Source organism: Styela clava, chromosome 13 (assembly GCF_964204865.1).
Source record: "Styela clava chromosome 13, kaStyClav1.hap1.2, whole genome shotgun sequence".
Classification (NCBI taxonomy): domain Eukaryota; kingdom Metazoa; phylum Chordata; class Ascidiacea; order Stolidobranchia; family Styelidae; genus Styela; species Styela clava.
Genome location: NC_135262.1, coordinates 11,441,265 through 11,455,463, shown reverse-complemented (window position 1 = coordinate 11,455,463; position 14,199 = coordinate 11,441,265). Strand labels below are relative to the sequence as shown.

General features: G+C 34.6%; 1 protein-coding gene across 1 annotated transcript; it reads right to left on the bottom strand.

The window, feature by feature from the left end:
- Positions 1–6,036: 6,036 nt before the first annotated feature.
- LOC120333418 (protein-cysteine N-palmitoyltransferase HHAT-like protein) lies at positions 6,037–13,251 on the bottom strand. The gene is made up of 8 exons (XM_039400838.2): positions 12,738–13,251; positions 11,353–11,547; positions 10,442–10,666; positions 9,191–9,353; positions 8,608–8,794; positions 8,021–8,219; positions 7,243–7,357; positions 6,037–6,614 (listed from the first exon to the last, which is right to left on the bottom strand). Exons 1-8 carry the CDS (start codon positions 13,107–13,109, stop codon positions 6,520–6,522), a joined length of 1,551 nt encoding a protein of 516 aa, XP_039256772.2. The 5' UTR covers positions 13,110–13,251; the 3' UTR covers positions 6,037–6,519.
- Positions 13,252–14,199: the final 948 nt, after the last annotated feature.

Here is a 14,199-nt window from a genome sequence, read left to right as displayed (position 1 = left end):
AACTCAATGAAAGTCTATAAAAATACGATACAGTAACAAAGCAACACAGATCAGAGCTAAGCGATGAACAGCTTCTTTCAAGATATTCTAACGAGTTCAATAATAGACTAAATGGTACTTAACACTTTCAAAAAAGCCTTTCCTCGTTTGGTTTCTTTCACTAAAAATTTTCTAAGATACATCTTAAAATGCTGTGGCGATAAATTTTATCACTCAGACTTATAAGATACATAATCCTACATTAACAGGGGATCCACAATTACAGATATGGACCACGTGGCTTGAGTGGAAAACAACGCTATGGTTGCTATGTCGTCTGGCATCGACTAGAAACCTTTCGACAATAAGATATCATATCGATTTCAAGATATCACATGGATCAAACGTCGTCCGTACATATTTATCAACTGAAATAAAACTGGTACTTTTCCCGGTGCTCCTGAAGTATGCGTACCAAGATGGCGGACACCGGAACGTAGCGGGTGTACCAGGTTAGGGTTAGGCCATAATTTTATTCCAATTTTCTCTATTTTAGTACTATTACGAGTTTGGGGACTAGCCATTTGTACCTAAAATTATGGCCGAACCCTTCCGGTGTCCGCCATCTTGTTACGCATACTCCAGAAGTACCCTTTTCCCTGTGGAATAACTCTCAAATGTCAGATAATATTGCGAGTTCTTCTTACAACGTATAATATATTATGCTAAACAAATAGCATGATATATCGCATAACGTTGAACGCATAACACAGTTTGGGCGTGAGTCAAAATAACCTCGAAAGTTATAACTCGTAAGAATTTTCTGTACCTTTAGTTATTTTATAAGAAGACTTCGAATTTATGCTTTATGTAAATAGGTACACCATTTTAAGTTTTGTTAACGGCAGATCGTTCATTTGACAAAAGTGCACTTTGAAGTAAACGTAAATAAATTTCATATAATTTTACTGAATACAGCTAGTAGCGACGAGTAAGAAGCAAATATAATAAAGTTTGAAAATCTTTCCATATCCTCTTGTGGAGATGAACATAATAAAATTACACATAATTTTACTGAATACATCTAGTAGCGACGATTAAAAAGTAAATATAATAACGCTTGAAAACCTTTTCATATGTTCCTGTGGTTTTAACAAATAGTATAGGAATGAAGTGAATATAACGATCTATTGAATTTATCAAAATGAAATTTCCAGCTGCGTATTTCTAATGAAGAATATAGTTGAACGTGAAAACTCGAAACAGCATTTTGAAAGGCATTGGCATAAATGTGATGGTCTCAGCAGTTAAACCCCAAAACGTTGTGTTCTATAAGCTGTGAATCACTCGAACATGGGACAACTAAATATCCTGAACAAGTGCATATATTGTAAAAACCACATCTCCTATAGCAGGGGTTCGGCAACCTACGTACGGCCCACGGGCCGGATCTGGCCCGCGGAGTAATATAATCCGGTCCGCAACGCTTCACTGAGTTATAGTAACAAAACAGCTGTTTCGGAATTTTTTTAGATTCAATGCAATGAGGAAATAAATTTATATTATATTCGAGAGATGTATCACTGCTTGATTTTTATTATAAAAAGGTATCATCTGTTCGGATTTCAACTTTCTAAAAATATGTGCGCCCGCCAATGACTTGCAACCATTATCTGGCCCGCGTGCGACAAAAAGTTGCCGACCCCTGTCCTATAGGTTCTCCCGAAGTATTCGTACCAAGATGGTGCACAACCTTAACATAGTATGTGTACCAGGTTAGGGTTGTTCAGGTTGTGCGTCATCTTGGTACGAATAATTCCGGAGCGCCGTCCCATATATATATATATATATATATATATAGATATATTTAAACAGCGTTCATAAACTTTACATAAGAAAATAGAATTTAATACGAAAATAGGTAAATAATCCAACCTTCATTTGTGTTTATAGCAATTTTAAGACAGAATTATCAAATTATATCTACAAAAGTTTTACCTACTAAAATGACCATAACAGTTACAGAAAGGCGTTTTTTTCATTTTTATTGCTGCCTCACGGAAAACAGAGCACAACTCAAATATTTGTCAAAGGAATTGTTCCACTTAAAAGCAGCGATGTGTTGCACACCCCCTACCCCACATTTCACAACATAATATTGACTAAAGATATTACTACGCCTCAGAGTGATCAAACAAAAACAACCAGTTCTGTAAATAAGCCAATGAAATTGTAGCAAACGAATTAGGTGAGTAAAGACGGTTTTTCAACGGATTGCATGAACTCTATGAACCCTAAGTTCCTTCGGCCCTCGCCCTGAACACTGGCGGTGTCGTATTAGCAAGACTGTAAAATAGTTCGAAATTTTCCTCATTTTAAAAGCCTATAACAAATGTTAGGGTATTCAACGATCTTTTCAAGTTCACAGATGTGATGGTCAAAATGATCACAATCTGCCGTATATACATTCAGACAAAACATGTGAATTGACTTCAGAATTGACTGTTTTTTTTTTTTGCTTGTACGTGAATTATGACCAAAAATCATGTATTTTTCGCAGAGAATATATCATCAATTTTAGTTATTCATATTTCGATTGTGTAATAATTCGCTTTTTAAAATAACAATATTGCATTGTACACCAGCATATTTTGGGCCTACAAGTAAAACTAATAAAGCTAAATACGATAGGTCGTCGTGCAATACTGCCAAAAAAACCTTGACACATAATATGGGATCCAGAACAGAAATATATTACTGTACTACCTAACCTGAACGAAATGTTATTTGGAGACTATTTATAAAAACAGTAAGACAGCGACAAAAATGATAACCAAGATCGCCTACTCTATATCGAAAGAATGTATTTTTGCCGCTCTTCTACACTAAACAAAAACGTAGATCAGACATTATACATATATTAGTGATATACTATTTGGCTTATCTATGATCCGAGGCTGAGAAATTATTCCGCTTGACACAGAGTTTCTCGCATAATACGCAAACGTAAGATAAATGTAGCACCAGCGCAAAAGCAGCGTTCAATATCACCTTTCAAATTTCTATGAAGAATGCTATTTCAATATAGGTAATCAAGCAATATAGTATCATATTATACTAACGTAGACTTATTAACTATATGACGCGAGCATTAAATGGTTTGTTCTATTTAATTCGTGGTCGAGCTACCCGTTCGTGATATGACTAAGCCGCTTATTCGATTTGCGTTTCACTGGAAGAAGTGTGGAACCCTATTCTGCGATATGAACATTAATAAAATGAAATATACCACATAACAAAGAAATAAATACATCCTGATCTATGCTGGCCTTATGCTCGTTTTAAATTACTTACACAAGTTTCAACTGAGCTATCGGAAAACGGGCAACCCTGCTGCTCAACAACCCAGCATCAGGAAATCAGCACACTGATGAGCGTATGTTTGTTTTCTATCACCAAAATGACAGCCGGCGTCTGCCTAATTTTGTTGATAAATACCTAGACTAATTACCCATGATAAGCGCTACTCAACAGAGAGGTGGTGTCTGTTCTAATAGATTACCAAATGACCATTCGATGTACAAGCATGATCCAAAAGCTAGATTAAAACTATGAAATTTTCACAACTACGGCACATAAAGGCTGACAAGCATAGGAATTGCAAGCAAGCAGGTACGCTCTAATTTAATGGTTATTGGCATCATTTGACACAAATTTTATTTTGATAATTTCAGGAAGCGTTTCCCACAAAGCTAGTATCGCATAGTATGAAATCAAATCGAACTAAGCATTGAATATTGCATGACTTCCAATACTTTTTTACTTATTTTGTGTGGTTTATAGTCAATATTGCTTCCGTGGCTATGACATTCATTTATCTCACTTGGTTTGGACTCGCGTATCTCTAAGTTGAATCGGTATCTATGACTAAAAGCTTTGGCAACAAATGCTTGAAAGTTTCCGTATTTATTTCAGTTTTGATGAAATTGGCATTGAATCAATTTGTTATTCAACAGTCTTGTCGCTTCTGTTTCACTGATTTAACCGTTAATTCTTTTATGATAATTCGACAATTGTTTACACACTTTAGTTGAGTCAAGGATTATTTCAAATTTAAAACAATCCCAATAATATCTTTGCTCCACTGTGTTACCTGTGTTTGTCTGGCCTGTTTCCTTAGAACTAATAGTTTGAAAAAATATAACGGCCATAGATTTTCACGATTTCACGAACGCTGTGAACGGATCTGGTGCTGCTCGGAAACCATATTGTTTACCTAATCGGGTCGTTTCTACTCTATTATCCGCTATGAACTACGCTAAACAGAGTGTTATTAAGGTATATATAATATAAAAAACAATGACTGGCGATTGTCGATGAAATTTAATACTAGTGGTGCCTAATATGCAAACAATTTCAATATTAAGAATGATCAACATCATTTTACATTTGGGTTCTAGTTTCATTTTCCTGTCCTTACTTCCTATATTTAGTATTTATTATATATAGGTGTGAAGCACTATGGATTTAAGGATATGAGTCAGTTGATTTTAACGGAAGTTATACTACTCCATCGTGGAAGTTTTCATTCAAATTCTGAAATATATTGTAAACACGAGTGGCAATACAGAAGATGTAGCTATCAACCGGTTTATATCTATATTTTATGAATTATTAACACAAATTAGATCCAATTTACAAACCTAATATATAAATAAGATTGTTAATGTCTTGGGGAATCTGGTGAGACTTTCCCCACCAATAATAAATTTTACTGTTTTGTATAACTATTATGAAAATGCTGCTATTGCAATGGTTCAAAAAGTAAATTCCTGCAGGAAACAACTATCACCTACAAAGTTTCTGTTCATAGATCATCGTCATGTCGAATTGCCATGAATGAATATCATTTGTCTGTAGTTGTATAATATATATAAAACAAAAAGTGTATTTCCATATACAAAAAAATCTGATTTTGTATTCAAATTCGCAATGTTCAACTGTTGAAATCGGCAGTTGCCTCACCATGGGAAACTTTCATCTAAAGGTATTAACCTTCCGATAAAACCGCCTGGCGTATCTAATGTAGTTATCCTTAAATTATCTTGTTGGACTTTCCCGAATTTCGCAACAAATTCCTTCCGCTAGATGATCACGCAATGGGTATATAGATCGTTTTAATATTGCTGTTGTTAGAATTCTTTATCCTATTCTTATGAAATGACTGGACTACTACTGGACTAATTGCTCTGAAATTTTCAGTGGTCAAAGACTGCATTTTTGCTAGAAAGGTATTAATTTTATTTATTTCAAAAATTTCTGTGGGCTCTAGGGAATTCGTTTTTGTGCGCGATGGCGTACAGAATCCGCTTGGCAAATTTGAATCCGGCCAGATTTTCTAATTTAGTCCAAAAGTTCAACTCTGTTCTATCTAAAATACATTTTGTAACGAATTTATTTGTTGTTAACATGTTGGACATGCTATGATACCCGCAACAGAAGTGCCATATACGATTTATTAATGATTTCAAGGCCATTTCACTTTTGTAATAAATATAAATGTAACATGTATACCAAACCATGCATCATGGTATGTGATATGTGTGGAATGTTCGCAATTGTTTCACTTGCAGATATGTCTCCATTCGTTTTAGGAAAATTCACCGCATGAAATTATGCCTTATTTGAAAAAGATTCGTTATTTAACGCGATCCGTCGGCCAGCTAATCATATCTAAAATATATATATATATAAGCTAACAAAACCAAAACGAGAATATTGGTCAGAGACCGAAGACTTATCGATTGAAAGTTAGGGGATCCCCAAAACAGCGCTCCTACTCCATAGTTACACCTTGTGTCCCATCACTAATTAATTAATAACTCGCTAATAATTCGACATAATTCAACCAAAATCAATAGGCTTCTGGTACGACATATGATGAATGCACATGCAAGATCTGGAGCAGATTCAATCTCGCTTTCGTGAGATATCGCGTGCATCTAACAGACAGACAGACAAACAGACAAACAAACAGACAAACAAACAGACAAACACCAACATATTTACCGATTAAAATCAATAAGTAATTAATGAGATTAAAGAGACTGATTTGCTACGTATTTCTAGTTACACTTCATGTTATATACCAATGACGTAAATTATAAACAAGATTCCACAATGATAAAATATATATATTTTAACATACAACGTTTATGCATATATATATATATATATCAGGTAAGCATAAAATAAAGAAATGGAAACTATTCGCTGTTTCTTTGGCAAATCGATTCCAAACATTTATATACGACCAGTTCTGTTTGAGCCTTGTGCCTGTTAATTTCTCCTCTAAAAGATAACAACAACAAAATAAAAATGAGAACCCGATATCAACTTATTTGAGACTATATTGAAGGCACCAATAAAATAGAATAGATGAACCAGTCGTCAACTTAAAACATGTTGTGCCAGGTATTATGCCTTTCAAGTTATAAGCATGTGAAATATTATATTCCCTCCGCGGTCGTGAAATTTTCTTTACTCTGTTTTATCTTTAGATGTTGGAGATAATGTGATGAAAGCTGCGTAGCAATAACCCAGGACAACAGCAACAGTAAAATTCCATAAGCTACCTGTTAAAAAAACAAAAAAATAAAATTGAAGTATGAGTAACTTTGATATGTATAACTTTTACTAAAAATACCAAACGAAACACAAATTTTGGGCAAGTAAGAAGTGATGGCAGCCAGCGTGAAGCTGACCTACCTTCTGTTACTAACAATTGTAGTGTGGGTGTGATTTTACCATTAGCCAGAAATTGAAAAAAAATATATTGCTCTTGATGCTTGTTTGCGTAGACTATTTTCATTGATGATCAAAATATTCGTAAAGCAGCCTTCAGTTTTACGCTCGGACAACAGTCAATTCTAATCAATAGTCTGCAAGGTGGCGATACAGAGCATCAACTAAAAATGCTATAACGATATTATGTACCACAAAAGACATATTTAATGGTTTGATCACCCCTACATCGTATTTTTGTAAAAACTAGGACAATCTTAATGTGACAGTAGTCGTGTGTATATGTAACATTAGTAAATGTTCGTTCCTCAGAGAGAAAGACATCATGCTACTGAGCGGTTTGTAGCTATTCTATGTGATAAATACACGATTAAGCTACCTGTATATTAGTCTATTGGCGCAGATGAACTCAGTTAATGCATAATAGGAAGCCACTTTTCCCTGGTTATTTATACCCACCGTTGAAAAACATAGCTTTTGCGCTTATTCTCGCCGTCTCCATTCCACTAATTCCTACAGTGTTGAAGAGAAGTATGCACCAGTAATTCAATCCCAAAATGAATGCAACCAATCTCTAAAAAAGCACATTCAAATTTAAATTAGTAATAGTTATATATGTAAACGGCTTGAGTCTGTACTGTTTATACAACAATAACAAAGAAGCAAGCCAGAGTATGAAGTTCTATTATTTGAAGCACTCCGTAGAAAAACTCTTTGGTTGTTTCTGGGAAGATGCAGAAATTCCAGAGATATCATTTTTTAATCATAATTCGATTCCCATACACCTTTTGAGACTGGATATCTGGGAATTATATGATTACTACCTAGCTTGTTGAACACAAAGTGGACCTTTGCTTTTGTATACTAAATTGTGTCAAAACAAAATCGATTCTTCTATCAACAACTGGACCTACTGAATCCACGTTTTCACTACTTTAAGATGGACGAGGGCGCAGGTATATTTGAGTAAATATAGAGTTTTACAGGGCCGGTATCTAATCCAAAATTAGGCTGTTTTTTTTTTATAAATTTATTTCCATGGAAACCCTCCTCCATGGCAGCGTGTACACATTTATTAATATTTAATGAGACTATTTTTGTATTTGTTTATTTATTTATGTTTTTGATACGGAACTTAAGTGTCTGGAGTAAGCAACATAGTGAAATTATTCTGGATAAAGTGAAGCATTGTGTTTGATAAAAGTGTTTAGTGAAGTAATATAAATCTCTAATTTACCTTTTTTGATTTGTCTTCTTGTGGTGTAATAGTTCCAAGGAAAAATTCAAAAGTCAAGCCAAGACAGTTTAATGTGGCCCAAATAATAACCTGTATGCCAGGTCCTTGCCACAAAGTCACGAATATAAAAGTGAGAACTGAAGCTATAGTTTCTTTTGTTACATTTGAGTGGTGTTCTCCAACTGGATCGTAAATATATCTGTAAAAGTTTTGGAATTTAGATAAATAAAGTATGACTTCTTGGATTTACTTTGTTCACAAGCGAAATCGGAAAAACTTTATTCGTAATTGTAATGTATAAAGTATATCAAAAGATTTTCTCTTGGCATAATACAAGCAGGTCATTTATCATGAAACTATAGTTTCGGCAAACCCCATACAAAACACCTTTTATGCGTTGAGAATAGCAGTAGTTGAATCATCTGACCAGTTTGAATAAAGAAATCAATACCCTTTTATTTGAGCGTATTACAAAATATACAGAACGCCCATATGGCGACCATATATATTTGAATAATCTAATCTTTGCTAGTAAACACAAACTGATATTTCAGATAGAAATCAAAACAAGTGAAATATTCTCTTACCTACATACCCAATGCTGTATTCCTCTGTCAAAATATGTATCAGCAAATGTACAAATTGTTGCTAGACATTTCGGGCCTTGAGGTGCTCTTTTGTATCCATCAACAACGTTGGAAACATTAGATGTCACTCCGTATAATACCCAAGCTTTCATCCAGTCTAGCATGACGTTTGCAAATAGTAGAAAACCTAAAAACAATTGAATCATAAGTTGTTTCATATCACACCAGAAACTAGTAAATATATATATTCGTAAAGCAGGTGATGGAAATGGTTTAGCCAAGATTAAATACTTCAGAAACGAGTCGATTAAGCTTTCTTCAAAACTGGTAAAATTTTCAGCGAAATTCGCTGTTTACTCGGGGATCCCAAGGTAGCTATGGCAGAGCTAACGCGTTCTGCTACAATACACTTCAGGACACCGCTTGTCAGCTGGGATAACACCCATGATTGCGCACCTGAGGTTTGTTGACGTACCTCTCCTTTTCTATCATAAGTTTTGTTTGGCCAAAGAAGCAACAAATAATACACCTAATATTATAAATAAATATTTTGAGGCAAAATATTCGTTTTAAAATGTCTAACCTACTACATAGACCGGTCCAGTTTGCATATACTCCAAATCCAACGCAACTGACGATACGTGAACAAAATGTAGAAGAAAATCAATAACGGCGATCCCAGCCATGGTTTTTGCAACTTCTTTGAAAATATTGAGCAAGTTGTCTTTTGAATGTGTTGGCATTGTCTGAGAATTAAAATATCTAATTAAGGATTATAACAAACTGGTAACTGAATATATATTACGGATCACTGACACGGATTGAAAAGAAAAATGAATGAATAATATATTCGCTATTGTACAAAAAACAAACACACAAGACAAAACAGGACCAGATACTTCTAAACGGGCTTTAAGCTCGAGATCATTATGAAAATACTTGTCGGTGACTGACACGTAGGTGCAGTGCAAATATGAATAACAAAGAGATACCAAGGCACGTATTGTCACGGGCATTCTAGGTGTTACATCGTCCTCAATAACAATCTTCAACTTTATACAACTGGTGTATACATTTTATACTAAACGTGAACAAACAACAAAATGACCACAGAATTCAAAACAGACTGAAAGATTAGCGCAATCAATGAGCAGTTGAAACTGCAACACTGACAACAACATTCTTATAAATGACTTTCGGTAGACTATTTTTACACGTCCATAGAATTCGAAGCAATCCGTGTGACCTGGATAAAATGCAGAAATGTCGGCTGATAAACTCTGAGCCAACCGTAATTCGACACCCTTTCTACACCAAGTTCAAATGTAATAAATCATTCTTTATAAGACCTATTACATGGTCAGTATTTTGATCTAGCGGTTCTCTTTCCCTGGTCTGCCGTAGGGAAGTTAAAAGAGATAATCAGTAACAAGTTCTCATCGATTTTGCATAGAGTCATTTGCCTGTTCACAAATTTTTCAAAAAAATATTTTTTTAAAGAAATTCCTTATTTTTATGGAATTTACTCCTATATAGCGATCCCCAAATAATGTGGGATTGGAGGACTTGCCTTAATTTCCTATATAAGAGCGTAATTAGGACAGAAATAACTCTACAATCGGATCATTGGAGAGTGGCAGCTTATTGTAACGCTAATGTCATTGATATTTTGTGCTTCGAGCATGATTTGAGAAATCATACATGCCAATAAAATTACTGCTCTATTTTAGATACTCTCTGCCTGCAACATAGAAAAAACATCCACTTCTTAAGACGTGCTTGGCAAGATCACCAAGTCAGACGTTACAAATTAGAAAAAGATGCAAAAAATTACCTCATCTATATAGACATCGTATGTCATGACAGGACCGAAAAAGAAGTATGGTAAATAGAAGTTGTATTGTAGAAGCCTGTGGAATCCGTACTGTTGACCTTTTTTCGAACTTCGATCATCAATGCTTTCAAATGCATAACTGCAGCATCTGAGTGTAACGAATCCCAAAGACACGTATGCAAGAGATAAAAATGTGCCATCGACTTCGATTGTTGATGGAAGAACCTTAAACACAGAAAATGTGAGACAAATAATACAATTTTCAAGACAGACATAGAAAAATATAAATGAATTAATTTATACGAGGTGAACGTTAGTGAACACGAAATGAACATACAGATCGTTTTGTTATCATGTTCTTGTTGTTAGAATTCTTGTTTTTATTGTTGTTGTGATAAAATCGCTCTTCTCTTTAACTACTTGGTCAATTACTTCCAATGGTTCAAGATTGCTAAAAGGGTTTTATTTATTTTAAAATGTGGTCGCCTTTTTGGTTCTTTAATCATGATGTATTACAGTTTTCCAAACACAAACTTTTCTGACGATTATATGAGCACAATTCAGATGTTTGTCTTTTCTGGGTTTATAAATCAGAAACACTCCAATATAAAAAAGTCCACAAAATATAATCATTTGTTTATTCAAAGCAATCACGACCAAGTCGCCCAGAATGTTACTATTTCGGTTACAATGTTATCAAAAATAAAGAGTAAAGTCAAGTTAAAAAAAAGTTATGAAGGTAATATTTTCAAAGTCACATTCTATTTATTATATTTTTGAAGCCAATTATGAATATACTTATGCTAATATGACACGACAAATTAGTCGGCTTCAATTTTAAACAACAATTAGGATATCGGAAACAAATTTAATGGTAAAGAGTAGTAGTCATATTAACATAAACCACGTACTTCCATGTAAAAACTATCAAAATGAAGAAGTAGAATGCTTGTAATAGTCAATATCCAACACATCAATCGGGATTTAGAAAGTGCTGAAACGACGTAGAAAGTTGCGCAGTATGAGACGACGATTAGAATGAATGTTGGTCCGAGAGCGGCTCTCACCCAATAAATGCAATACAACGCTTGTAATGTATGTCGAACCTGTGAAACAATATTATCGTTATGTTAATAAATACCTTAAGCTTAGCCGTTAAAATTACATTATAGCAGGCCTACTCAGTCTTAGTAATAATAAGTTCAGGTAATAAAGTTGTGTATGATGTTCTCAATTTTTAGTGAGCCTTTTTGTTCGGGATTGAACTGGGCTAAGCCCAAAAAATCCCGGATCTAAAAGTTCAGTAACGAAACATTGCACATAATCATATCGATGTCGCAATATAAGTGTGTCGAGATTCTAAACAATGAATCGGCCAAAACGAAAAAGTTTCTGTTTCTCATGTAGATACATTATATGCTTTTCTATTTATCCTCAGCAATTTTTAAAGCAAATTTCCAATATCCCCTTAAATCAGGGGTCGGCAACCTACGACCCGCGGGCCGGATTCGGCCCGCGGAGTGATATAATCCGGCCCGTGACGCTTCACTGAATTATAGTAACAAATTATAGCTGTTTTGTCGATTATCTTCTTTACGCAAAAGAATTTATTTGTAGACTAAATGTTATTATAACGTAACAAGTATATAATTCACAATTACTCGTTTAATGAGCCTATAATTTAATTATAATTTAGACAAATGGCAACAAAACGCAGAAAAGTTGATGCTAAGTGCAAATGGTTTATTGGCGCAAAAAATATTCAAATGATCAGTCTACGGGCGCTGCTTAAAATTTAACTTCTGATCTGTGTGATAAAATGTGATTCATCGGTCATCCATTCGATTTTTAACTTTCCAAAAATATGTGCGGCCCGCCAATGACTTGCAAATTCAATTTTGGCCCGCGAGCGACAAAAGGTTGCCGACCCCTGCCTTAAATGGTTCAAAGTCTGAACTAATTTGTTTGTTGATTTGAAACTCATATGACCCTAACCCAACCCGGAATAAGTATGTTTTATGATGTTATAAATCAAATGCATAATGTTGGCATCAAATGAAATTTGTCAGTATTCAATATACCTATAATCTATAGATATTCACCATCAGACTCACAAGTCATATATATATGTCTTCATTACCATATTAAGACGAGCATGATTCATTAATGAGTGGTCGACCTGTGACTGTACATATCAATCAATATTCAATACTATATCATAGGTTATTATAGGTAATACCTATATTTTATATAAGCTGCATGGCAATTGTCAAGCGTTAGGTGATTCATAACTTACCGGCTTCAGATATCGTGATGCAAAGTAGCTGATGATGACGTGTCCAACCAAGGCTGCAATAATACTTTCACGAAGATCAGAAAACCAAAAAGTCCATTCAAAATCAGCAATATCTTGTTTACGACTCAATGTTCGCCAGCCAAGTCCCAGGACTCGGTTCAATTTTCCATTTTTCAATTTGGCTTCTATTTCGACTGATTCGAAAAAAATGTTTGCCACAGATGCCACGGCGGTGGTAAGCAATAAAACGAGGTAAATTTTTCGTTCGAACGATAAATCCGTGAAAGCTTTTGACAGCTTCTGCTTGAAATCCACGTTGTGATTGATTGACCTTTTCCGTTTGTCATAACTTTGATCTGCATTTGGCGTCATTTTTAGGACTGACGCAAATTTAGGCTAAATAAAGAAATTTATGACTTTGAATTGCTTTTGCGTTTATTACTTTTGCTTTTATCAAACGCTAAAAATATATTTTCTAACTACAAAACACAATTCTGGGAATGATATTTACGTGTCAATTCAATTAAACAGACCAACGGAATGTCTTCTCATGGAAGTGTAAGCTTGGAAGTATCATCAGGAAAATCTAGCTCATTTCATTACTTTAGCCTGTGAATTTACTGGCAATCGCGAGGTATAATTGTCATTCGAACAAATATATATACAGTGAAGGTTCATAGCGATAAAATAATTTAGAGTATATATAAATTTCAATCGCGATGGAACTTTAGATGTGGAGATAAACTAGTTAGAATGCTGGTCTGTATGGCATTAAGCGCTTTTTCAATAAACTTAATACTTTTATTGATATTATTGTACTACTTTCAAATTTACGGATGTTTCAATACCGTTCCCAGTTAGTCAATTGCTCAAGCATAATCATTACGAGAAACACCAATGGGTTATAAAAATTGTACAAATTATATATTGTTAACCTATAGTCTATTTTTCCTGACTTTCTCAAAACACTTTTAAAATACACTTTCTTATAGTAGAAATGCTTCTTCGCTGATAACTATCTACGAAAAGACCCTGCGTTGCCATATTACACAGCAGATACGCCTCGCCAAATTTCTAATCTCGGTTCGACGATTGAATTTACGCACCTATAGTCTTTCAATATTTGTCAATACTAAATATTGACAGCTTTTAATAATATAATCGATGTCTTGCATTTACATCTGGTAGATTTCTAATGCAGCCATTACCACGTTTACTCGAGGAACGATTGGTGCTATTAATGTTCCCCTCTTGGGAAAGCTGTCACGCTTAGTGAGAATGATGGTCGAAGCTTTTGTCACCTTGGCGAGACAGCAGTTAAAGTACTGTACTTTCTAATTCGGGCGTAATCGCGATTTCGTCTGACTAAAAAGTTGACATGTATGGAACACATCACGGCCAAGCATACCGATGTAATTTTATTCGATCACAGTTATTACATACCCAAATTGAGGGCTATCGT

Excerpts from the sequence above, each read along its gene's own strand:
- LOC120333418 (XM_039400838.2), bottom strand. The coding sequence starts at position 13,109 with ATGACGCCAAATGCAGATCAAAGTTATGACAAACGGAAAAGGTCAATC. Across the intron at positions 10,667-11,352 it reads TTGATAGTTTTTACATGGAA|GTTCTTCCATCAACAATCGA; the intron begins GTACGTGGTTTA and ends TCTGTGTTTAAG. Across the intron at positions 8,220-8,607 it reads ATACAGCATTGGGTATGTAG|ATATATTTACGATCCAGTTG; the intron begins GTAAGAGAATAT and ends AAACTTTTACAG.